Source organism: Pieris napi, chromosome 12, assembly GCF_905475465.1.
Source record: "Pieris napi chromosome 12, ilPieNapi1.2, whole genome shotgun sequence".
Classification (NCBI taxonomy): Eukaryota; Metazoa; Arthropoda; class Insecta; order Lepidoptera; family Pieridae; genus Pieris; species Pieris napi.
The window spans coordinates 248,012-274,920 of NC_062245.1; the positions used below are offsets into that span (position 1 = coordinate 248,012).

Sequence of the window (26,909 nt, forward strand, 5' to 3'; positions counted from 1 at the left end):
CATTTAAACTTATCGGTTTACTTGTTTTAATAACAGTATGCATATTATAGCTGTTGACCAAAAGTCATATTCATAACCTTTGCTTAGTTTTTGCTTATTATTCTGTCAAAATCTTTAAATTATATTATTCACTTTCAATTTATAAGGTAATTTAACTAATACTTATGAAAATTTATACTGATAATGATTTGTTTTATTTTTTACTGTATATTTCGTTGTCTACCTAAAATATAAGCCTTGTTCTTTTTTAATGTATTTTCATCATCATCACTTGTTATGAGTTTAAATATGTTTAATAAAACATTTAAAAACCTGAACGAATATTTGGTTCAAAAGTAAAGAAGTTCTTTTGGTACCTCTCATGTTTAGAGAGGTTGTGTTTTCCTTATTATTTACGAAACTAACTACAAAAGTTGATTAGTACAAACTACAAACGTATGTTACCTACGTATAACGTATGTTACCTACATACGTTTGTCATGAAAAAATATCCATTATGTGAAAAGAGATAGAATCAATCGGAAGTTAGCAACTATAAAACTGCTTACTGATTGGTTCAAAAAATATGACCTTGTACCTATTTCTTATTGTGTTCTAGTGATGTACCTATGGTTTCCTGTAATATTGAAATATATATAGTTAATTTTATCGAACAATCAAAAAAGCCAACGGAGGTGCTTAACATTTCAACGTGTGTGAGATATATGTATGTTCAAACTCCAAATGAAATTGGCCCAGGCGAATTAAGTAAAAATAAATGTAATATTTGTTTTAAACATTTTCTTGTTTACATCAATACATAAACTAATTATTAGGTTTTCGAGAACACCAGAAGTAGCGCATCACTACGAGAATCAGCTGTGGCTTGTCAAAACACAGTACTGCCAACGTGGCAGTACAATAATCTGACATCTGCAGATAAGTTCACACTGACCATGCGCCGCACAACATGAAACACTGCAGCGCAGTATCGACAAACGTTCACATTACAATTGGACGTAATATCAAGTGTCACTTCACTGCTATATTTTAGTAACTAGACTGTTTGGCTTCAATTCTCTAGTTTTATTAGTAAAAGTGTTATGTGTATTCGATGATTTAATAATTATGTATAGTGTCGTAACCATTAACGCATTCTGAAGGAATTACGTAATGGGAATTAATATGCTAGAGAAGTTAATAGTTTTGCCCTGAAATTCAACATGGCCGCTGACACGGGGATGGATACTTGTCCAAGTCCGGAGATTTCGGACTCTAGAAAACGACCACTGGACGGCGACTCAGAAAATGGTGACATCAAAAGGTCTCACTTCAGTTCGGGTGAGTATTGCTTATTTCCTACACACCAATTAACATTGACAGTCTCAACTCTACCGTAGTAGCTATAGCCAACAAGATTCTTATCAGAATGTAGCTCTTATCAGTTTGACCTATTTAATGATAACAATAATTAATGTGACTTAAAAGTTGTTAAAATATGTAAACTGGATGTTTTTCCTTTAGTTCAGGAATTGCAAATGATAAACGCGAACTCTTCGTAAAAAATATAAATTAATTTACACCTGAAACTGTATGTAATAAATGATATGTTAAAAGACGGTCGTTGTTTTTTAGTTCAAGACTTGGTGACGGCATTGCCCCTGGCTAATGGCCACGGCAATATTACGTCTCATTTTGGTGAGTCGTCTGAGTATTTTGTTGTCATTGGCTTTTTGGTTGTTGGTGGCGCGCATGCCACGCTCATGTTCATCTGCAGCTCACCAGTCACGCACAGCGCTCTGGCTATCAGCCGAGATACTAAACCCAACCACATATACCATCCAGTAGTTAGGATTCTCTAATGACTTACTTAGAGAGAAAAAAAATTAAGTTGGTCAAGATTTCTTTACAAAACCCACTGGGACACAGCTAATTCAGCAACCTTGAGTATTAAGTGAATGTGTAAAATAGTATAAATTTATCTACATATACAAATACAATTATAAAATTTGCCTTGTCATTATTTTATAAACTGATAATATGTGTAGGAGAAGTAATACAATGTAAAATATTATATAATGAATTGGTAAAGAAGCCTGTCTTGCTCCAGCCTTTACAAGTGTATAATATTATATGTTGATTTTGAGTTTGAACTCAATTGCATATAACAACCACCAAACGGAGTGTAATAAAGTGTGGTGAGCTACAGCAGAGAGCTATCAGCGTTGCCATCAAAGCCCATTGTACACCTGGTCAATGTGAGCCTGTCCTCACTGTCATGGCTTAGTCGTACATCCTAGGTGTGATCATCACAGTTCTCAAACATTGCAAAACTCTTCTTGAAATTTTATTTCCCATCTGATTGCTTAATTTGCTTATTTGAACTAACTTAAAAAGATTAACATTTTTTGCTATTCATTTGAGTTTTATTTTATTTCACTGTATTTAGGTTCTAGATTGGCACAACCATTTATCATTTACAAAATTAATTAGATCATTTATTAGACTAAGTTTTGTGTGTAAAGGAGAAGTTATAGTGATGAAATTTTTAAATAATACTTTAAGAAGAATTTTAGTTGTTGTTTTACATAGAGAGTTTTTCACTGTATTAAGTGATAATCTAATGTTATGATTTAAAATAATGTTAAATAACCAACAAGGTTGTTTAGCATAAATTTTGTTAAATAATCAGTGGCATAGAGTTGGTAGTTTTTTTATGAATAATTCTAAGGTTGATCAATTTTGTGTTGCAACATGTCTGTTTACATTCCAAACTGAGGGATTTAAGTGAGTGTTTTCGTCTCTTGTTCCTAATTCGTTTTTCCTATTGTCGAAAAGTGGTTTAGGTTGTACTAGAGAGCCTTTACGCAGTAAGGGTTGCCGAGAGGTTCTACATTGTTTTTGCTAAATTACGAAAACAATAAACTTTTTCATCACAAAACTACGCAGAAATAAATAGCGAAGTGCATTTGTGCTATTGTGCATTTTAAATCACTATACTTAACAGAAAATATATTTTCGACGTTCCATAAGTCTCGTTGTTTTAAAAATTGGGACACGACCTCTTTGCGAAGAACGCGGAGTTTGCGATAAGCGTAGAACCTAGAAATCAAGGTCTTTTAAATTCACAAAAAGCTTATTTCAAGTATTAGATAACGTAATCGCTTCCTGGTTTGTTCGTTTTAAAGAACTGACGCTATAACCGTTCTCAGAGGCGCGATTTTGTGACTTTTTTAACTTAAACTTTAAAAGCTGGTTAGATATGTTGCTATACTAATGTTTTATAAGTACTTTTATGAGTAATTTGTCACCAGACCATAAAATTTAATAACTATAAAAGAAATCTAAAGCCTTATTTATAAGCAGAATTCTTAACTATTTAACGCATTGTAATTTCGTTATTATGTAATTTTATCGTAATCACAATTACACGGCTAAAACGTAATTACTAGTTAAAATTAAATGAGGCGATATCACGAAGGGTTAGCTTGTATTTTATTTTGTTACTACTTGCACGTGCTCAGTCAAGGCAGGGTCAGTTTAATAGTAGTCAGGAAATAATTTAATTTTTTGTAATAAACCAAATTAGGAAGAAGTTATTATAAATAATTCGGCCGCGCTTACACGTGGGACCAATTTGAGGTTGGATTCCGTAAATAAGAGTAATTCTTTATTAGAATAATATTTATATTCTATTTGATATTCAGTATATCGTCATAAAAACCTCCGTCCTAATTTGTTATTATCAACATTTTAGAAATAAATATTGTTTCCAGAGATGAACGTAAAATATAAAAGCTAGTCCTGCAATTTATCTAGGTACGTAAGTTAGAGCTACCGTAAGTTAGAGCGATTCCTTAACGATTAGCTTGCTACGATATTTGGCCGATTCACAGTTTGCGCATTGTTGCACCTCAAAACGGGCACAGGAATGGTGGTTACGTCATCGGTTGAACTCTTTAAAGCAATATAATTATTGTTTATATAATAAGCGTTATTTACAGTCGAAACAAATAGGTGATCAAATCGTAAATACATATTTACCGCAAGAGACGCTGGTAGATACACTTTAATATGACGCATATTATATTTTTTACAACCGAACCGGTCAATCAATAAAAAAATATTTAAACTTTTACATTAATGATATGACCAAAAGTTTATTAAAATGTAAAATTCATATAATAATATCTCATTTTGGCATGCCTAGCTAGTCCTATCTACGCATATACGCCTGAAAATATAAAGAAAACTTAAAATGAAATACTTTAAAGGTGTTTGTACTAGGTGTATTCAATAAAAAGTGACGTTATTATTGCGTCATACCCATACGCAATTATCTTCGATTAAATTTTGTTTTATTTTTCGATGTAGTCACCTTTTAGGTTTCAACACCTTTGTATATCTTTTTAATAAAGCTATAATTAGCCGTGTTAAAAAATCCTTAATGAGATACATTTTATTACTGCGCTTCAGTTTTACCCATTTTTAAGAACACGTTCGTCTACGACGCAAACAAATGTTTACTTTATAAAAAAAAATAATGACAATTTCATTGCTTTTCTTTACTTTTATTTTGTCTTATGTCTGGACAATCTGACATATTTTTTTCCATAAGCACTTTAAGCACTCTTAAATGATCATCCTTCCTATACTGAGTAAATTGTAGGCAAACTTGATATTACTCGATAACACTTCTCTTCTGCGATATGTGTTATCAATGCAATAAACATTTATTAAGTAGGTAGTATGTCTCTTATCAAGTTTACCAGTTGATTGTGTGATATTTGCTTAGAGACAACGCTAAATAACGTGTAAATATCCGTATAGTTGGATAGAATCAAACAAATATAACTTTATCAGCATAAAAACAAAGAGTTATAATTGTAATGATTGTAAGACGTGTCTATAACGCATTCACTAAAACGCTACGATTCTGAATAGTCAAATTCTGCAGGACTATTCAGAATCCCGCGACCCTTACCTTCGAAGATATCTGCTCAAAAAGAAGGGGGATCAGATGACCCACATTTTTGTTAAATTAATTACCTACTTAAAATAATTTAACTCAATGCGAAAGTGAATTTGCGTGATTTTTATATAGATTTGAAAAAAACATATTCTTATCATGACTTTGTTTACACAATTATATACCAGTGGCGGCCGCTGCGTAGATTAGCTTGGGACCCCGGATGCCTCTGTACCTATATCTAAACGTGACTCGTATGTTTGCTTCTAATGAAGTTTTTACAAATTACAATGTGATGAAATGCAATACTTATAAAATGATAATCTTCTAAATAATTAAAAACAAGAAAACTTTAGTAAAAACAATAAAGAAATAATCTTTAATTTCTTTTACTCACTTTCAAAGTACAAAGCGAAGTACTTTGGAGTTTGTGAATTAAACACACTAACTAGTTTTATTATATTTTATTAAAAGTATGCGACATTAGAAATACTATTGAGATAGTAAAGCTTTAAATAAATGCCACGCAAATACCATTTGGCTAATTTAATTATATTAGATGATTACATATTCAATTAGTTAAAACACGTTTTCAAAATTATTGTTGCTGTCATGCTAAACAAACAATATTTTAGGATTGTTGAAACTTTATGGCAGCCAATTAATTGTCATCAATACCATAACAGCTAATAACTCATGATTCTCTCAAATTAATAAAAAATCTCTAAAAATAGCTGCTGCCTAAAACTTCTTATATGTCATAAAAGAATAAGTAGCTTGTCTCGTTCCGTTTTTAATTATTTATTACGAATTTCATTACAGTATCACAACGTATCGTTTCGAAACATAAAGAATATGTTCATTTATTATTAATCAATATTTACTCGTTCTTGTTTGAACTCGTTTTTGCTTTCAATAAGTTAACGTGTGATCTATGTCCATACATGTCGAGGTTTGTTAGCAGTCGGCGCACGAGCATACTTTCGATTTTACGTCTAGTTGCGTAACCTTGCTACTTGTGAGCCATCTCTTAATACGACACCTAACGCTTGAGTAGGCATGTTTTTATAATTACAAGTTCGTGTGGACTGTGCTGTAATATTAATTATATTCTAGTTACAGAAGAAAAAATATTCTTATTATAACTTTATGTTATATGTATCGGTGTAGACTAAACACATTTTCTTGTAAAAAATCGTCCCAAGTCGCAGTCGTTTAAAGTATGTATTGTGATACCCTTGTGATTTACGACACCGAAAACATTTTGGAAGCCTTATAAATGACCTAAAAACACCCATCGTTTGGTCGCCCGATAATGGTACCCGCTCTAAGCCCGGTGTGATTGAGTACGGATAAACTTAGGCTTTAGGCTTAACCCATGTATATATGTAACTATTAAAACGGCTATTGCATTCGTACCATTTCTTTAACTCTTTTATTTTAATATGAGGCGTTACAGGTAAGCTTTCTATACCCCTTGGAAAGCTGGGACGTCATTAGAGACGAAGGACACTGGCCTAGTTTCGAATAACCTACTAAAGAAAACAGTTGTAAGCTCAGATTTTTAGTTTCTAAAACTGGCCGATGTAAGCGAGTTTTAGTCGTTTGATATTAGATATATTAAAAATATTTTTTATTGATGTTATTTAAGATAGTAATAAATCTTTACTCTTGAATACTTCTGTTAAAATTACCTCCTATTCTAATCCATTTACGTGTAATCACTGTATAACATTCCTGACTATGCCTCATTGAAGCTGCCTACTGAGCATTATTTTAACGGCCAATGACTTTAAATAAATAAAACTAAATTATACATGAAAGGTTCAAAATTGTAATGAGAGTACTAAGTAAACGAATAGCGATCGCATTTAAGAGAGCGTATTGGCAAAGCTCTCAACAAGGTTGTTGACTTAGGACTCCACCTCTGGTATAAGCTGCTAAATAAACTTAGTTCAATTATATCAACTCTTTAATTACATGAAGGTATAATTTTTTTAAACGAAGAAGCAGTTTTATCCGTATAAATAAATAATGTTCGGCTTCTCGCAGTAAAAGTAAGGAGCAATGATACGGAACGCTATCTGACATTATGATGTTGTTCACATGATATAGCTCGTGACGGCCTGCGGTTGTTTCGATGTTGTTATTCAATGTTAACTTTTACTTGCGAATTTACATGAAGACAGAATAATTGTCGCATTTCTCGTATTGAAAAATTGTTCGTTATTCACTGAGAGGTTTTATTACTCTTTTATTTCATTCAAATCATAGTTATCCTAAATTCATCATACTATGTAAGAGAACATTTTTAGTCTCTACTTAATATGACGAATTAAATAGAATGTATATTTTCAGTCGTATTATGAATGATAGACAGCACACAATAAATACGATATTAATTTTGTTAATGCTTTTGAGGACGGCTTCTTTCACTGGGCTAGAAAATATATCCATTACAGTAATGTACCAGTAAACTCATTTCGAAAAATGCCAAGTCAGTAATAGTTGTATAGCGGATTGCTGGCAGCTCCACATTGGTGCAATGCGGGTTAGCCCGGCCCGTAGCAATACGCGAATAACTCGGTTCTCAATCACGTGACCGTGTAACTGGCTTTTCAAATTGATATAAAGCCTTAAGAAAAGTTTGTTAATGTCGCACCTGAGACGGATTCAATTTGTCCTTGATGAAAGGTCTGAATGACGATTTTGTTTAAAGGAAAAAATTTAATATTTAAACTAGTTTTCCATTCCATAGTAATAATGCCGCCGTTTTTCTGACACATACAAAATTTTAAAATTTGATTAGACTACTTTTTAAGTTTATACAAATTCGCCGGCAACATATATTGACAAAAATCTATTGTAAATTACAAATTTATTGTATTGGTTATCAATTATTTTGTTAGTATACTGGTTTTATAAGGGATTTTCCAGTTTTTAAGGACTGGTTTTACTTATTATGTTAATTTTTTACGACGGCACAGTCTTTATGTAAGACGCACGTACGAACTATATTATTTAATGGTACAGACCGTGTTTGGTATTTTAAGAATACAATACGAATATTTGGGAAGAATACATATAATATATTTGTAAGCCTAGTATTAAAGTGTTTGGCAGCAAGCGGGGCTATTTCTCAATAAGCTAAAGTGACGACAAAATTCAATTTTAACATAGCATTAGTTAATTGTGATAAATATTTTTTTAAAAGGGTAAATAAGTAAAGAAAGTTTTTCGTTATCAGATTTGATAATAGTCACAAAGATTGGAGGACAGTGGACTCTGGCCCCATTAGAGATTATACATAGACTTCTATTGGTTCATTTTAGTTAAAAATTGGAACACTGCACACATTTATAAATGTTTGTATGAGCAACGTAGTGTAGAAATAAAAAATATATATATATAAAGACTAATTATGAGTTGTCTTGTTTTATATACTTCGTTAATAGTGAATCAAAAAACAAAGTAAAACTGTGTGTAACACATACACAACTCTGGAGTCTTTTTAAACAGGCCATTTTAATTCAGGGTTTGTCTCATAAATATTAATGATGGCGCGTCCCACTCGCTGCTCCTCTAAAAAACACGCCTGTTCTGTTTTAGTTAAGATAACGTATACAGCTGTTTCTAGCCTAATTTTAAGGTATTGACAAAGGTTGAATGCAAATTACATGTCATGAGCTGTACATGTTTCTTTTGCAAGCTTAGTTAATTCATGAAATGTACGTAAGTTGAAACCGCAAAGGGAGTGAAGTCATCCACAGACCGCAACACTTGCTGCTAAACGATTGTGGTGGCTTTGCTTTATAAGTCTATAGTTTATGCTATTTTTTATTAAATCTTTTTATAGAGTTCTTTGATAGAATCATAATCTCGCTAAAATTATCAAGTAAATAATGTAGACTAAAATTGGGATAGCTGATGGCGACACGTATCTCGTTCGTATATTATATTACGTTTCTCATGTAAATAAATATACATTATTTGTAATGAGAAATATAGTTCTTTAAACATTAAATTCTATAACTATTTAAATTGAAATAGTAACATTGCAATATTATTATTAATGACAGCTACAGAACAAAAGCTATATGGAACGCGTCCAGTCAGCACCGATGTTTGGTGCAGAAAATGTTACGGTGACCTAGTTTTGTGACATGATAGCTTAAGAAATCGTTGAACAAGTTTGAGAATACCTAACGTTAGAGCATAGTAAATAGGGGAGTGCTGACGGCGTATACTCAAGTGTTGCTTTGTAATCTAAAGAGTCAAGTCAAGTCAAAAATAAGAGTTGATGTTTACCACAAAAGTAGGTACTAAACCCTATTTTGGCCTAGATTATTAATATATCAATATAATTTTTTATATTATTAGCTATGGTACTTCGATGTAGACGAGGTTGAAATCTAGTTTATTTAAATGTTAAAATTCATATCGACATTCAACATAGAAAGCCCTAGAAATTCCCCCGTGCCCCAACAGTGATCCATGTGCACGGTGCGTGACTTAAAACAAAGTACATAATGTCTGTACATAGCCAAGACGTAAACAATTTAAGTGCACGTGTATCGTACTGGCAGATTGCCGTAATATGATCAATATTTTCGATAGTTTGTTGGCCCGTGTTGTACGTAGTTGGATGGTGCCAGTGCGGTCCCCTGCAATGCGGCGAACACCTGATGCTATTCATGCTTCCGCCAGAGCTGATATCTAGTCCTTGATCTATATTTACGAGTTTAAAGTGGACTCTCTACGGATTAGGTTTAAACAAGAAAGTAAATCCGTAGTAAACATATCTCATAATTAGTTCATACATTAATGATTTAAGCAGTCATAGATTCGTTCATTAAATTCTAACCTGATTAACAGTCTGTAGTTAAGTAGGAGTATAAAATTATGAAAGGTCACTCGTAGAGAACGCCACGAGATCGTTGGAGTGGTTCGATGATACTTGCTTTTAAAGTATAGCTCCGAATATTCGATCTGGAAAAATTATTCTCAAATGAGTGACCCAACCTGGCTTGTCCCAATTTTTAATTTGGAGCTCCAACAAAATATTATATAGGCGTTTATTCTTTTCTATTTACACACTTGGATCAATATTTTTTTTATAGAGTTTCTAGTGAGCCCAGAAAATTCGTTTAGGCCTGTCCGACAGTATCTAGTGCAGGGGTCTCCAAACTACGGCCCGAGGACCACATGTGGCCCATGGACAGATTTTGTCCGGCCCGCGGAGAGCTAGCATACTTGAAAACTCCTTTTAGAGAACATATTTTTATAGCAAATTAAATTTAGTTTACTGAAGTATTCTAATTTTATGTTGAATAATTATTAATAAATCTACATTGATATTATGGTCATGGGCTAACTACTCATAACATTGTTGTAGGCTTATTGTTATTGTTCTTGTGATAAAAACATAACTTATAACAAGCATATGGTTTTGGCCCTCGGAACTTACTGGAGTAATCAGTATGGCCTTAAGGCTGGAAAGTTTGGAGACCCCTGATCTAGTGGATCCAATTGTGAAAGTTTACTCTTTGGACACCGAACAAAGCTCCTTAGTAGTTTAGACATGACTTTGAAGAATAATATGTAAATAATGTAAGAATAAAAGCTCGACGCAACCGTTTTATAGATAGTTAAAACTTTACAAGGAACCAATTTGATCGCCAAGTTTATTTAGAATATGAGATTGTGGTGATGAAGCTTTGTGAAGCTTTTGTAACGTTGAAAACTTTATATCGTATATTAAAGGTTAGTTTATTTTAACCTTTTATAAAATCGAGACTGAGAGAAATATAAGGCTTTCAAGTATTTGTGTAGTTTGAACTCTGAGCGGGAGTCGCTACTGAAGCTGGGCGCGTTAATACTAAGAATCAAGAGAATCATTTAATATATTTATTAGGTTTATTAACAGGGACCGATCTTGTAGTTTTAGGTGTCAAATGATTAAACTCAGTAAAAATGGTGGAATGTTTTCAATATGTTAATCGCAGAATATAATTAAAATTTAAAATTTCCATTTAAAATTTAACTACGTCTTAGTTTGGCACCGATATTCAAAAATCAACTCATCATATTCGTACTCCTTTATATAAATAAAACTATACGTATTATATAAAGCCCTCCTCCTATTTATATTTTATCAATGCCAACACTAATTTAAACTATCAACACGGGGTAGATTTGTATATATGTGTATATTAAGACAGGTTGACGGTAAGTTATCGCACCTTTCTAAAGAGGACACCGTCACCTGAACCCTCATCACGTCTATAATGAATAGTAATGTTCACGGTCATGAAAAAAGAGGTTATAGAAGCGACCTATTTCGAAACTGAAATGAAAAATTGGTAGGAACGAAATGAATAGTTTTTAATTGTGAAGCTCCATTCAACCGCTTTGGGATTTGGGACCGCTGCGGTATGGATGATATTCAGAGCACATGTGCCTTTTAACATTAAACGTAGAGCAAAAATGTGCTTTATTCACTGGAATAAGTGCTAATTTATGGCGCACATGCTTGGAACTGCCGCACTTGACACATTTTTGTGAGTGTGATAATTTTAATATAATAAACTACTAACACGTGGAACTATTAATAAAATAAATTCTTACGTGATTAATCAGCATAACACTTAAACATTGAGTGACACTTTGTTGCGTTGACACGTATTTTACTGTTGCATTATTTAAAATTCAAATTCTTATCGGCTTAGAAAAATATGTCGGGTTAAAAGTCATCGTCCAATTTACTCAGTAAAGAGCTATTTAGCGGACGCTTTACGAGTGCCGCACAATAACAGAGTGCTCTAAACGTCACTTTATGACGGCTGTCTCTTGTTGATGCAGTCTTGGAAGGCGAGAAGTTTTATTCACTTCTAGCAGAGTGAATTTGAATTAACAAATATAATAAGTTTTAGAATACTTTAGATACAACTGCTCCATGATTTTTCCAAGGTTCTAAAACGCTCACATAGCGGAGTCGAATTTATTTATCTTGTAATTTTACATACTAGGAGCTAATTGAAATACAGATAACATAGACATTATATTCCCTACATGTATTGTAAAATATTAAAAAAATCTTGGTTGTAATAATGAGTAGGTTGTGTAAGTTAATTTCACAAAGAGCTTTTTGTCTTTGACGGGATGAAGCTAACGTTCTGTTGTTTAGTTTTCATTATTCTGTGTTTGTTTGCTGCTGAAAGGGAACAATATTTGCACATTTTCTGATTCTATTATATTAAAGCTTGTAAATATAAATTTATGTACAGCTTAAACTGTTCCTAATGTTTTTAATTTCATGATAGTGATGAAATATTTAGTTTTTTTAGCCACCCGAATGGTAGAGCTCGTTAATTAATCTCGATCTCTCGTCGGTTTCACTTATTGGATAAAAGTGCACTTTTTTAAACTACAATGTTTTGAGTACTTGCTTTGAGTTCAAACGTAGTAGAAAATGCTTACCACTCGATTTATGTTGAAAGCATAATTTTCCCTAACACTAATTATTTTTACTGTTTCTCAACGTGGCCTTGGAGTGTTGTACCAAGATCAAATGCAAATTCCGTCTAACCTCAATCATTTGTCATAAAAGTGAGAATATATCAAAGATAAAATGTCAATGTCGTTTACGAATGTTTTTGGATAGTAAATGGAATGCAATATTTAAAAGGCAACACTTCAATAAAGAACTTTCCAGAAATTCATTCAGAATTCTTATTCAGCCTCTTGGCTGTACCATAACGTTGTAACCAGTGGTTTAATGAATTACAGATATGACGTAAGCCCTAGGTTCGATTCTCTGCAAAGTAAATTGTAAGCCTCAAGGTCAACGAGCTATTTAGAGCTCGTTTATCATGGTATAGTTATTGAGTCTATACTCTATATGTCATACTAGTTAACGTATATTATATACAACACAACAGAGCTGTGTTGTCAATTGACACCCCCTTTAAAATGTAAAGGTAATAATAAAAAAAATCACTTGAAAAATCAGTCCGACATTTTTATTTTTTTCCTTTTGTTTCTAAACATCAGCCTTAAAGACAGACACGATCAAATGATTTAGTATCAATTTTTTTACAGATTTAAACCCCTGTAGCCTAAAAACTCGGCAACATAGGTACAACCTTAATTCATTAAGAAAATTTTCCTATCTATACAAAATACGAGAAAATCAAAAACTTAAATGCTCGCCAGCTCCCTAGTTACTAAAACTCGATATTGCCAAGTGGCAGTGTGTTTTGTTCCCACACGTCACCTGATTGACACTGAATGGCGAACTAATAACTAGAGTAAGTCGATACTTTGAATAGGTTTCACAGGAATCCAATATATGCCTTTAAAGGACCGTTCACAATACAAAGAAGTAAACAATTGATGCGTGTAACTTAAAACTGAGTATAAAATGTTTTCGGGTTAATAATGAAATTAGGAAAAAGGCCTGTCAAGTTATAAGTACCTATCTAAAAATTATACAAGACACACATTTAGATATGAAAATTTTTAATCAAAGTCCGAAATAGGTCACCCAAATATAAAAAATATAGCAAATTTAAGGAGCTCTTGACGGATTAACTTGTGTAATTGAACTTTTATAATGTCGAATAGAGCCTTGACATACATGTCAAAGTGTTGTAACCCAGTTTAAAAGGGAAGTTATTCGTTTGACGAGCTGGCGTTTATCTCGAGGGAGACAGGTGAAGTCGCATTTGCAATCAGCCCCAAGAGTGCGGTCGCCTGTTCATTACTCAGTCCTATATATTACCTAGTCACTTCACCGCCCGTATATATTATGTTATACTTACCTCAAACTTCACTTCCAAACAACACTTGCAAGCATGAACTAAACTGAAATACGGTTTTAACTAATGAAAAGTGAGTTTAAATATCTTGATTTTATATGACCAACTCGGCCATGGAGATGATATTGGTGAACCGTTACCAAATTAAAAAGAATATTAAATTGGCATTTGAATTAATTACAGGAGTATTTTGGTGGCGCCATTGTTGTAATTTTGAATCTATTAGACGATGTTATAAGATATGTATTAATTTGTATGTTAAATTCGTGGATAGAGCCAATCGCCGCTAACCGAACCCAATTTACCTTGAATGCATTGCACGTCTAGCGAATTGTTAATATACATTATTGTTTTGATTTAGGCTAATCTCAATTACATATATAGATATTCAAGCTCTATTTAAAAGCACTATAACGCAATAGGAAAATTTTATACACTGATTAAAATATCAAAGACTAAATCAATTAACATTATGTTTTAAATACCGTTTCTGTATATGCATATCGGACTTTTATTTAATTGTTATACTATGATAACAGTGATAAATTTAACTAGAGTAACGTTACTGCTCAATTATCGTATTTATATTGAGGTCATTGTGGGCTGCCGACTCAACTAAGAACGCTTGTAGGCGTATTCATTCGTCTTTACAGTATTAGGAATTATGTATTATACAGTTGGTTTCAGTTAAAAATACGTATGACATGCCTAGACTGAGAAACTTCGTATATAAATAATAATCTTTCAATGTATACAAATTGCTGTAAATGTAAATAACAATATATATATACATACAAATCTATATCCGTTCCGCTACCATACAATCTGAGCGAGAAAATTTGATTTTCAATATAACATTGTTTCGTAAATTGCTTCATACATTGGTATTATTTATGAGATTTCTAAACGAAAATAAAATATTGCATGCAAAGAGCACGTCGCAGTTCATTTGCTATCTCCCTCAGGCCGTGTTGCGTAAATCTTATACATACTTGCAACACGACATTTGGGAGTGGACAGAACTGTATTTGTGTATTTTAATAATTTCCCCAATACACTATACAATATTGTCAATTAATACGTCACTATGGTGTAAAAATTGTACAACAGGAATATCGCTTAAAGTAATGCTATGTTTTGGTATCGAGTGTCCAATATATTGCCAGTGAGTGTACGATAACAGCTCTCCAATGAACTATGCTTTTCTGTGGTTCTTTCCTGTTTTGTGAAAATGGAATCACTATTTTTGTTCTTTTACTCGTAACACAAGTTCTAGTTTCAAAATATATTGTTGGATTTTTAAAAAGCAATCACAAATGTATTTTGTATTATTATGCAGATTTAATAGTGATGATACGATAAGAAAACGGCTTATCGTGGAATGACGGCTGTTTGTTCCGAAGCCAAGATAGCTTAACTATATATATGAATACATGTTTAAATATGCCGTAGCAATGTCTTTCAGAAAGTGTTTAATAGGTGTCATTTTGTTGTGTTCGCATTTGTTTAAAGGTTTGGTATTGGGCCAGATTTACATCTCTAGTTCACTCCAATGTACATAAATGACGTGGTACGTCTGATCGACAATGTGTAGATGCATGTCTCTGAACTACATCTAGATGTGTGAGAATGATAGGTGTCGTGTCGTCTTAGAAATTATTTTGAACATTTTAAGAAACATTTGTTTTCATACCGTCGATAACAATATATATGCACTGCGACATCTCAGACTCTGGTGCATTCTTCGTACACATCATTACTTTTTTAAGTCAAACTGTAAAATATGCTTATTCAATATTTAAATCACAAACATATTTCCTGTCACAATCACGGAATTACTGTGTCTTCAAGCTCATTTAACTATTGGCATTTCACTAGAGGGCGTTTCATAAAATAGTCTTAATTGTGTACATTTGATACTTTTTTAAGAAACAAGACTAAAAATTTTACGAATAGCCCTCGTCGCATCTCACAAAATTTCTCCGGCTTTAAGCTTGACAACACAGTATTTCCTGACCCAGGTTCCAAAACTAAGTGTGATGTTTTCGCCAGCCGTGGAGCCGACCTACCACTTCAAAGTGCTGGTGCCGTCCATGGTGGCGGGGGCCATCATCGGCAAAGGAGGCGAGACGATCGCCCAGCTGCAGAAAGACACCGGCGCGAGGGTCAAAATGTCCAAATCACATGATTTTTATCCAGGTAAGTTTTAAGCGTTTTATTATATAACAAATTATCGATCTCACTTGACTCTCTTGAAGATTATTTATGACTAAATAATTCACGTTTACAAAATTAATACATATTTAATTTTACAAATTTAATAATTGATAGCAAGTTTAAAGTATGTAATAAATAATGAAATGTGTGGAGATGCATCTATGACTCATCTGTCAAAATCCCAGCTTATATCCGAGATGACGGTTGATATATTGGAATCTCCAGACACCAATATCGCTCCCAGGAGTTGGAAGATGAATTGTATGAATATTGTAGGAGGTTTATATAGAGGTACGATTATACAGCGTTTTCGTTATCCTGCGATAATCCTACCAAAGATACATAATATTGTACAGATTTATCTGGATATCCACAATTTCTTTAATAATTCTTCACATATTTATAGTAAATATTTTATAGCGGTATAGAATTTGCTTAATATAGAAATACTTTCCCGTCAGAAATTGCCGATACGACAGTTTTAATAACGTGGCCATTATCGCTCAAATGAAAAGCGATACATATTGTGTGTTCCGCTCAAAGTGTTTTCCACTCTTGGGCACAACAAAGCCGCAGCCAATGTGCTAGGTCTCAAGGCTGTCTCTTTATGAGCTAAGTAGGCCTTTATAACAAAGGGCGTTTGGCTCCTGACGCAACTAGGTCAATGCATGCTTTCCAATTTCACCCTTTGAAAGACTAATCTTAAAACATGTCATACTATTTAACTGATTATTACTCGCTAGACTTTGGAGTACCCGCTAGTATAACTTTGCATAAGTCTTTGTATAATAAGTCCCATATTTTGTTTAATAATTATTTTGTATCGAATTAAAGGATTAACTACTTATTTTATACACTAAGCTTCACGTTACGTTTGCGTATTAATGAGTAGGTAAATCCTGTTTCTCCGAACATAAAATTATAATTAAAGGCAAAGTTGATTATTTCTTTACATTTTATTATACACACGTTAACGAGACCGTGGCTCATTAGGAGACCGCTCTAGGTCAAGTTATATAATAAACGCGGTTTTAACATAGTTTGGAGAATTATTAGTAGTAACCAGGAGCTTATAGATTTTGATTCGAAGATGAATACAAGTCAATGATATTATACTCTTTGTTCAAGGTTTTAGTGTTAAAATGAATTCTAATTTGCTTGCCACGCTTTATCCGTATAATCGAATTTAATGAATGTTCATAGTGTATTTAATGCGAAGGACAGCCGGCGAAGTGAAAACTATTAAAGAAATAATGTTTGCGATAAATACAATTCGTAGGCAACACATTTAATGTTGCAATTTTACTCGGTTAAACAAATATTGTTTGTGGGTCTATTGCTATTCATATTTACATTAGACCTTTGGAGAAGCCTTTGCGATAAACGGCGAACAAGTGTTTCATAAGCCTGCTTATCTTACGACATTCAGCTTTCCTGTCAAGTAAAATTATACAATGAAACGATTTCATCTTGAGATGTTAAGACAAAAGAAATGTTTACAAGAGAAGAAAAATTAAAACGTCCAGAATCTTGTCTACCTTTTGGTCTTAAATAAAATAAGTAAAAGTAACTTTGAACTTAAATAACCAAATTAGACATTCATATTTTATTATGTCCAATAATTGTTATTCAGTTAAGCTTAAACTCTGAACAAGTACCCAGGTAATTAAATTGATTAACAAATAAAATAGGTATCATTGTATATTCTAAGTACATGCACCGGCTTGAAGGTCAACACAAACTTAAAATTTATAATCAAAACTTGAAAATTTAATTTTGTATTTTTTTAACTAAGTTCTATACTTTTTGATTTTATGACCACAATAATAAAAAGTTAATACTAGTACCGAAGAGTTGAGTTTGACAAATCGCTATGTGATCATCCACGTTACATCATTGAAATACCTACTTGGCGTAAGGTGTGTCAAGGTCGACGCTAAGCCGCCGTTCTGGTGATATTGTAAAGATTAATTTACCTCTTTTGAAGACACAAATGCCAAAGTACTCACTACTATGCCTGTAAAACTGCTTCAGAGCTGTGAATTTGAATTTTAAAGTGACATCATAGCTACAATTATTATTAGACGTCGAGCAATGCAATTGTGATGGTTACATTAGCTGCGCAAAAACAGCAACGACAAACGGCGATATTAATCACCGTATCCGGTAACCGGTTTCCTGAGGTGCTCTATTTAGGTTATCCATTCGTTTAACCCAATTTTTAGTTGACCTTATTCAATGCGACGTTGAGAGATGAAAGTTTTTGTTCCATTAAAAATTCCCATTGTCGAATCTACAAAGCCGAGATTAGAGATACGCGAAATTCAAACAAAAATAATTTATTTGACAATAGCTAGCCAATGTCAATGTGTGTTGTGACATTTTGACCAAATGTCAACACTACGATGACTTCATCTTTACAAATACAAAGTAAAATAATAATTAACTTGTATTTATGGGAATTACATCGTGTAGTTATTTGAGAATGGTAAGATAACTAAATAAAAGCAAAGAGTTTTCTTGACGGCGTTATTAAAGCATCGATCGCTGAAACGTGTCATCGAGAGAATGGATACTCATAAAGTTGTCTCTGCATTTTCCTAAAGCATCTTTGGAGTCTGAAGCAATCTCTTTAGAGCGTCTTCACTATCATTGTGCCACCCGCCTCCCTCCCGGATGTATGGAGCGGAGAATACTTGCTTTCATCTCGAATTTTAATCATTTGCAACGAAACACTCTTTATGCGAGTTTATAAACAATGGGAAACTTTTTAAGTTACTCTTTATTTGAAACAGAATCCATCTCCAATTTGAACTTGCGAAGCCTTTAATTATTAGCGGAATGAAGGAGATAAAAAGATGTCAAACGCCTTTATGTTTGGACCGTAGACTTACTACAGGCTGTCATTTCTTTGTATTAATTATAATATTCTTAACCGTTTGATAGAGATGAGATTAGATTCAAATGCCGGATAATTCGAATCTCGACAATCACAAAACCACCGCGTTAGGAAATGTGTGAAGGCTATTAATAAGTATTTACAATATAAGTAAACAAAATTTGTACCGGTTTTTAACGTAGTAACGCCCAAGGACGATGCAGGTTTGAAAAATGAAATAGTTTGAGTCAACTAGTTTTTCTACATTAAAGTCCCGCAAATAAAGTCCCGTTTATAGGACTGAATGCCACGCCAAGACGCGTCTTGGACTATGGACAGTGTAATTGGCCCCGTAACCTATTTCTAGCGTTATTTCTCTATTCTCCACCCACGCCATCAAAAAAGTTTTTAATGATTCACTCGAGTACAATAGCAATTCATGAATAAAGCCGGAGGCACTATTAATCACGCCGTCCTATTGAAAGTAAACGTGTCTAAAAACTTTTTCAGCCGCTTTGTTGCTCTCTTGATTGGATTTACGGCGTTGAATTGATAATTTGTTTCGATATTAAATTAAAGATTGAAACAGTATATTCACAGTAGGTATTTAGCTATTGCTAGCTACGTTTACGTGATGATCATAGTAACTTCTCCACTTTAAATGATCTTATTGGGAATTATAAAACTATGCTAAAATTGCACGTCGTTAAAACGATACATTTTTAAAGTTATTTTCCTGTTATCAATGTAGCAATAAATATAATATGACTCGTCAATAAAAAGTAACTTTTTCGTATTCTGCCGTTGATGGACATCATTACGTTTCATTCAATCTCTATTTGGAGCGATTGTCATAAAAAGAAGGTATGATGTGTTGTGAAAGCTGAATGAAATGTATAAATGTATGGTACCTATTAATATAAAAGACTAGCTGTGTTTTAATAGTTTAAGAGTCAAGTAGGTAGGAGGAGTCTATTCACGACCATCAAAATTTCAGATAACATAAATTTACATGAACATTTAACATGCAATTTGGCAGCACATTGAGTCTCTTTACATATACTGCTGCATTTACTCTAGTAAATTTTTTAAATGGAGTTTAATTTAGTGTTAATGTCTATCTCTACAGGCTAAAATAACCCTCAATATTTACAACTAAGAAAAAGTAAAGAATCTTTAAAATGCCTACTGCATTATTAACGTCGTAATGTGTGATTTCTTCTTCGTGTATATAGAATACTTTTTGTATTGTAGAGACAACAATCATCATTTATACTTTCCAAAGCGCAATAACGCCTCTGTAGACTTTATACCAGTTTAACCCACGCCTTGAACCTCTATACCTCTGCAATATGATATGTTACGTGTGATTAAGCGTCGGTGGCGGAACAGGTTGTCCGCAAGGCAAGACGAGTGCAATCTTCCAATCGTGTCGCCTAACTCAAGGCTCCTATATCCATCATGTTCATATGAGGTCATCGCGATGAAAATATCATCACATTACGGCTAGGATGCAGGCCACTATACTTGGATTAGATAACCAAATACCACATACAACATTTGTTATGCGTTTTGTCACTTGACACTAGAAATACATAACTTTTGTATTGTTGCATACAAAAGTTGGCATGCCCAATGGCCTTGACCTAAAAATAGCAGAACATTCATCTTGACACCCTGACACAGTCTAATAGGAGTAGGACGCTTCTTTCGTCGCATCCATTGTTGTTCTGGATGAATCTTACGTCCTTGTCATAGAGCTGTTTATCGTGCAGCTGCCTTACATAATCGCCATAAGAATAATGACGGCTGCGCAAATTGCGATTTCAATTATATTTTACGATTTGTTTGGCGCAATTAATTTGAATTCACTAGTTAATGTGATATATTGTGTATATGCCACGTAGGTGTTTATATATCGATTATCAAGAAAATGCTAAACAACCTGACATTATGCATTTGTTACACACGAGCGCTAAGTGCAGCTCAATAGCGTATATAATTGGATAACACAGGTAATCTCTATCGTGCGACCTTGCCGTGGCATTGTATTGAATACGTTAACCGAACAATCGCAAACGATTCGCTTCTACGTGTTCCTCGTCCACGATGGCTGCCTTATTATTCGTCCGAGTTATAATTCTCTTGAAACGTTTTGCTCAACGTGCTAACAAAGAGAATTTCTTTGTCACGTTTCTAACGTTACGCTAACTCGTCAAATCGTCACCTGCATTGCAAGATTGTTGGTTTTTGGCCCACTATACTCAATTACGGCAACGTTGGAGTGGTACCAAATGTTAATGACCTGGTTACAGGCGAATATGAGCGCTAAAATTATCGCACAAATATCAAAGTTGCCCAGCGCGTTTCAAGGTCAAGGGAGTAGACCGGTTCTCCACGTATGCGGTATGCCTAACATTGCATAATTTGTTGCTGCATATCGACGGTAGATGAATTTATTATGTTTCAAAGCATTTGATTCCAAACGCATTCTTAACAAACTATGATTTTTTTGATAAAAATATATTCGTACGAGCTATGTATTAGCTATGAAGCAATCAGTACTCGACTCGAGTTGCCGTTTGATTGCATTGTTCGATGCCATCTATTCTACTTTGGAAACTTTTATTGTATTGATTAAAGTTCTACAGAGTTCAAATCACTTTGACTTTTAACACTTAGGTTGAGTTTTTTAACTGCTATAACGAACCGTATTAATGAAGAGAAAAGAGCAGCTATTTATTATTTGTATCGATTGCTATTATCGCTACGAGCAATAATATCATGAAACTGTGAAGTGTTCAGGCAATGTTAATTATTATAATGCTAGTTAGAATGTTTGGAGCGGCCTTGCGGCTTACAAGAAGCTTTGAAAGAATACAACAAAGGCCACTCGAGGTTGTCCCAAAGCTTTGACCTCCAACTCCGGAATTTGAAACACTCGCTATGAATTTCTTGTTTCTTTGATGAATTTAAATTGTCCGAGTTGCCCTTTGTATTGCTACCATAATATAATTGTATGATAATTAGAAGAATATTAATTGTTCTGCACTTTGCCCGTTGAAATACGATGTTTACTTGCAACTAATGGACTTGACTTAGGATTTCAAATGAATTACTAGCATTTTATTGTGATTTTTTAATCATTTTTATAGTGAGGTCTATCAGATTTATTTAATAATTCTGTCCGGGTCCGATTTTACCGCGTCATAGGAGTATTCTCGTAAAACCATTTTTTTGAACAATTAAAAAAAATGGGAAACACGAGTTTAGTAATGTTATTTAGTTTAATTTTATAACACAATTGATACAGGTGCAAAGATATGCAAACTAATTATGTATTTGAAAAATCATAAATTTCCACACTACAGACATATAACTTGACAAATCTCCGCGTTATATGGGGGACGGAAATCGCGTTATAGTGGGGATTACTGTACATGTAAGCGTGTGTCGAACCCTTCAAAATGTCTCTTGCCTGTTATAATCTTTCTTAATGATGCGAGAGTCTGCTAAAAACATTGTTCTAAAACCGAGTTAATCGATTAATATTTTATATTAAAAAACTGCGTTTAAAACATAAAAATTGCAATTTCCAGGTACAACGGAGCGAGCCTGCTTAATCACCGGCTCGGTTGAGGGCATTATGGTCGTGCTGGACTTCATCATGGACAAGATAAAAGAGAAGCCCGAGCTGGTGAAACCATTCCCCGATGGCGTGGACGCCAAAATGCCACAGGATAGAGATAAGCAGGTGTGGATGGCAATTTTATAGCTAATAAGTGGTTACGCAAAAACTCAGACTGCTTTGAAGTATTGTTTCTATAGCCCATAATGACATGGGGTCATTTTACAGCATAATATATTTTAGTTGGCTTCCCCAAGTTGACAACCCTGGTCTTGACTAATCCAAGTTAAGTTAATCTGTGGGCTTAATGTAGATCTGGACCTCGACCGTGAATGATTCTCGTTATCTAATATTTTATTGCTCGGTCAACTGGAAGAAATGTTTGTCCTCTAGGTCGACAGAGCGTGACTCGTTGAAGTTTTCTAACTCTGCCGAATTTCTTATTCAGTTTTTCTACTCAACAATTATTGCATATTCGGCTGCTGTTGTTTCAGTGTCTTCTTACCTTTTAATAAATTATTTGTCAGCTGAAAATGTCATGAGCATTGTTGATTTCATTAATGTTATTAAATTAAAACAACATCCCATCCGGTGAAACGTTAATCAAATTACCTGCTCATTTGCATAATATGCCCGCGTATTACTGCAGGGAGGCCTCACTAACATGTTCCGATTATTCCCTTTTGCACTTTTTATTGACGTCTTTATATATTATATGTATCCCATTATTATTTGTTGTTGATGTTGGTACTAAAATTAGTCTTTAAGTTGTACTTACTAACTACAATTGATCTGTTTTATCTAAATACATACTTCTAAACGTTGCAATAATTTTATATAGTGTTTACGTTTGACAACAAAGTTGTTGAATTTCGAAGTCTTACAGTAATAATGATAATGTAAGCGGCCTTCTTAAAGTTAATTTAATAAAGTCTATTACTTTTTTTCATAATTGATAAATGTCGTGTCATGTTTCTGCTTGTAGGCAGAAAATTATCCAAACAAGATAAATAAAATGCAGGATGCGAGTTTATGAATCACCGATGACTAAATCACGGTGCGAAGGATTATTACGACGGGAAAAATGCTGTCAACAGAATCGATAAAACGTGATTATTAACAGCCTATAAATATATATTTCCCCATGTGAAGCAAAGTCGGCTGTCCTTCGAGCTACATTGAGCTTGGCCTTGACTCTGTTATTAAAAAATAGCTTTAAACAATATATGCAAAGCCATAGATAATATTGCAGTTTCCGTGACGCATTTGTGGGCATGTGTGTGTGCACGTGTTTGCTCTCGTGACTGTTTAATTTTGTTTGCACTTGTGTGCTTCGTAGATTTAACGTCTTTTAGACTAGCTATCGAGCCTGTGGCGACTTGATTATCCAGGATCGTGTTTTGAGGGCGGAAGTACTGACCTCTATGGAGGTTTTTACTTTTGTACTCTGTTAAAGAAAGATCGAACGATCAGGAAGTACACTTCCTTCCTGATCTTATGACCTGATTTAATAATTAGAGTAAAAAAGCAACATATATTTATTAGTAAATAATCATAACCAATTTCTATAGTTTAGAAGAACTGTTTAAAGAATTTACATTTGCGTTATTTTAAATAATGTAATTATTTTGGAAAGGTCAAATTCGTTGACTTTAAGCATTTTTTGCAGTTGCCGTGCAGACAATGTACCTACAGACTGGGTTGGTTAAAATTAACTTGTTTTCGTAATGAATGCAGGACTGATAACCATCGTGATAACGCGTCTGTTCGTGTTCCCGCAACGTTTATTCGTTGAATCAATACACAAAGCAATTTACCTCCTCTAATTCGAGAACATAAATATGATTTCGGCTAATTTTTTTATTTGTAATGGTTAAAGACGGAGACCCACATCAAGTTGCCACGTTCTAAGCATAATAATCGATATATTCATTAGTATGGTGATATTGTACACTAATTTTAACTAAATTACTACGGTACGGGGTCGGGAGTTCCGACAGCTACTTATTAGGCAACACTTTAATATAGGATAAACAGCATATCGGTTAAATTCTGAGCAAAGAAAACCAATAAATAATAAGATAATAGGCTGTGATATAAGTAGATCAAGCAGTAGCCTATTTATGTCTAAGCGTAATTAGCTTTAATCACGTAATTAATGGCATTGGATTATTGAAATCCAACGTAATCTTTTCGTTAAATCAAAACTTGGCGTACAACTAGAACTAGAGCATAAATCTAGTTCTAGTTGTTCCTTAATACGTATAACTTATAAGTATGTACAAATATTGACGTATCACGAACCTTGAAGCGCACGTAATTGTTCTTGATGATACCAATAAACAGCATTCTTGAGAGTGTGTATTCCCTAGTCGGCCAATTGTCTCGTTTACATTGAACACAATTGCAAATTTATTGGATGGCCTCCGTACGCCACGCGAACGTTTATTAGAAGTGAGGAAATCGGTTCAATAATCCTAAATTATTGAGAATTGTGTTTGTGACGCGGTTCCGCCGATTCAATTGTAATAGAACTCGAACTGGGTCCAAAGCCCGATATCTAGATAACACATTTTAAATGGTATGCTACGAATAATCATAAAAAACGTTATCAGCTAATGTTTATTAAATATGTGAGATTCGAGTGCGACATAATTTGATACCCATAATATATCTAACAATAATTATATGTATATCTATTGTAATAGCGAATATTACATTCTATTTATATATTCATTTATTTATTATAAATGATTGTGGTAGTCTAGTAAATAAAAGAATAGTATGGATGGGGTGCCTTGAGTGTTGTTATTTAAGTTGTAGATTCGTAAAATTACGACTCTACAAAAGTTTATAAATTGTTTTGCGTTAAGTGCGTTTTGTATCTGACTCATTTATATCTGTCCTCACCACAGCGTTATGAATTATAAGCAGTCAGGTAATGCGTCTAACGACTTGCCAATGAAACGTACCTATCTATATATGTTTTATCTTTAACTGAATATCGACCTACTTAATGTTTTAATATTCGTATTTAGTTTATAATTGAAGTTCCAGTTATGTCAAAGTCAGTAGATAGATATTGTGGCGGTCAAAGTCTTTGGCGCTCTTTGTGTAGGTATAAATAGAAAACGTGTTCCATCATTCGTTTACCTATACAAGTGAACTGCTTATAAACAATTGCAATGTGTCGACGGATTTAGGGGCGAGGCAAGGTCGACGCGACACGCCAATCGGCGATTATCCTGCTCGGTAATCGGAAACAAAGTAATGCATGCAGTCACACTATATTAATTAGGTCGAAGCCAATGGTTCTAGACTGTCTCCTTTAAGAACGTTCAACACCAATATTATTCTTAACTATTATGAAGTCGCCAAACCAAATCAGTTTGCTCCTATTTCCACGTAAATTCCACCCACATTTTATATATAAAAACAGTCGATCTAAGAATGTTTGTCGTATGTTTAGGTGAAGATTTTAGTGCCGAACTCGACGGCGGGTATGATAATCGGCAAAGGGGGCAACTACATAAAGCAGATAAAGGAGCAGAGCGGCAGCTACGTGCAGATCTCGCAAAAAGCCAAGGAACTCTCGCTGCAAGAGAGGTGCATAACGGTCGTCGGTGGGTATCGATTTCACAATACGTCGATTTAGCCGTTTATAGATACGTTTGCTTAAACTCATCACATTTCCAGGCGAAAAAGACAACAACAAGAAGGCCTGCCTGATGATCCTCCAGAAGGTGGTGGACGACCCTCAGTCCGGATCCTGTCCCAACGTGTCGTACGCCGACGTGGCGGGGCCCGTGGCCAACTACAACCCCACGGGATCTCCGTACGCCGTCGCCACCGCTGAGGTGACAGAGGTGACATCCGACACGCTCCACTATATTGGCTTACACTATATTGGCTTTTACTATACGACTGTCGGACATCGGCTGAGACTACGCGACGCCTTTTACTATACGCTTTCAAAATTATTACTCTGTGTTCGTTGTTGTCTATACAAATAGCGGACACAGATTACACTCGATGCAATTCTCAATATGACGAAGTATCTACGGGATTATAGTTAGCTTATGAAAGATTTTGGACATAAATATTAATTGATCTTAAAATTTAATAAAAACCAGTTCTCGCTGCGAAATAGCTAAATAATACATTTTATAATAATTATTTAGTAATTCCAGTACATTGAGTCAAATTTTAAAAATCTATACGCCTTTTATCTTGAATTAAGTTAAAAGAGTGAAATGGAAAGCACTTGCGGGCGTGTCGGAGTGGTCGCACTTAACCGTTCACGTGTGCTAACGTTCATCGCTCATTAATCATTCATTAACCGACCGGTCTCTGCGAATCCATCGGGTCATCTTTGACGTAAACCTTCGCACGATTCACTGTTTCTTCTTATGGCTATCG

The 26,909-nt window shown here is 34.0% G+C and overlaps 1 protein-coding gene across 6 annotated transcripts in view; it reads left to right on the plus strand.

Moving 5' to 3' along the window:
* The first annotated feature begins 76 nt into the window (after positions 1-76).
* The window catches only part of LOC125054819 (RNA-binding protein Pasilla), a 33,040-nt gene continuing 6,207 nt past the window's right edge, over positions 77-26,909 (plus strand). For 2 of the 6 annotated variants that reach the window (XM_047656933.1, XM_047656938.1), the window contains exons 1-6: positions 77-1,320; positions 1,615-1,677; positions 15,820-15,966; positions 22,462-22,616; positions 25,960-26,113; positions 26,187-26,356. In XM_047656933.1, the coding sequence (XP_047512889.1) occupies positions 1,203-1,320; positions 1,615-1,677; positions 15,820-15,966; positions 22,462-22,616; positions 25,960-26,113; positions 26,187-26,356 (807 nt within the window). In that variant the 5' untranslated portion in view covers positions 77-1,202. Of the gene's footprint in view, positions 1,321-1,614; positions 1,678-15,788; positions 15,967-22,461; positions 22,617-25,959; positions 26,114-26,186; positions 26,357-26,909 lie in introns of all 6 variants that reach the window. The other 4 variants (XM_047656934.1, XM_047656937.1, XM_047656936.1 and 1 more) reach the window with 4 other exon arrangements.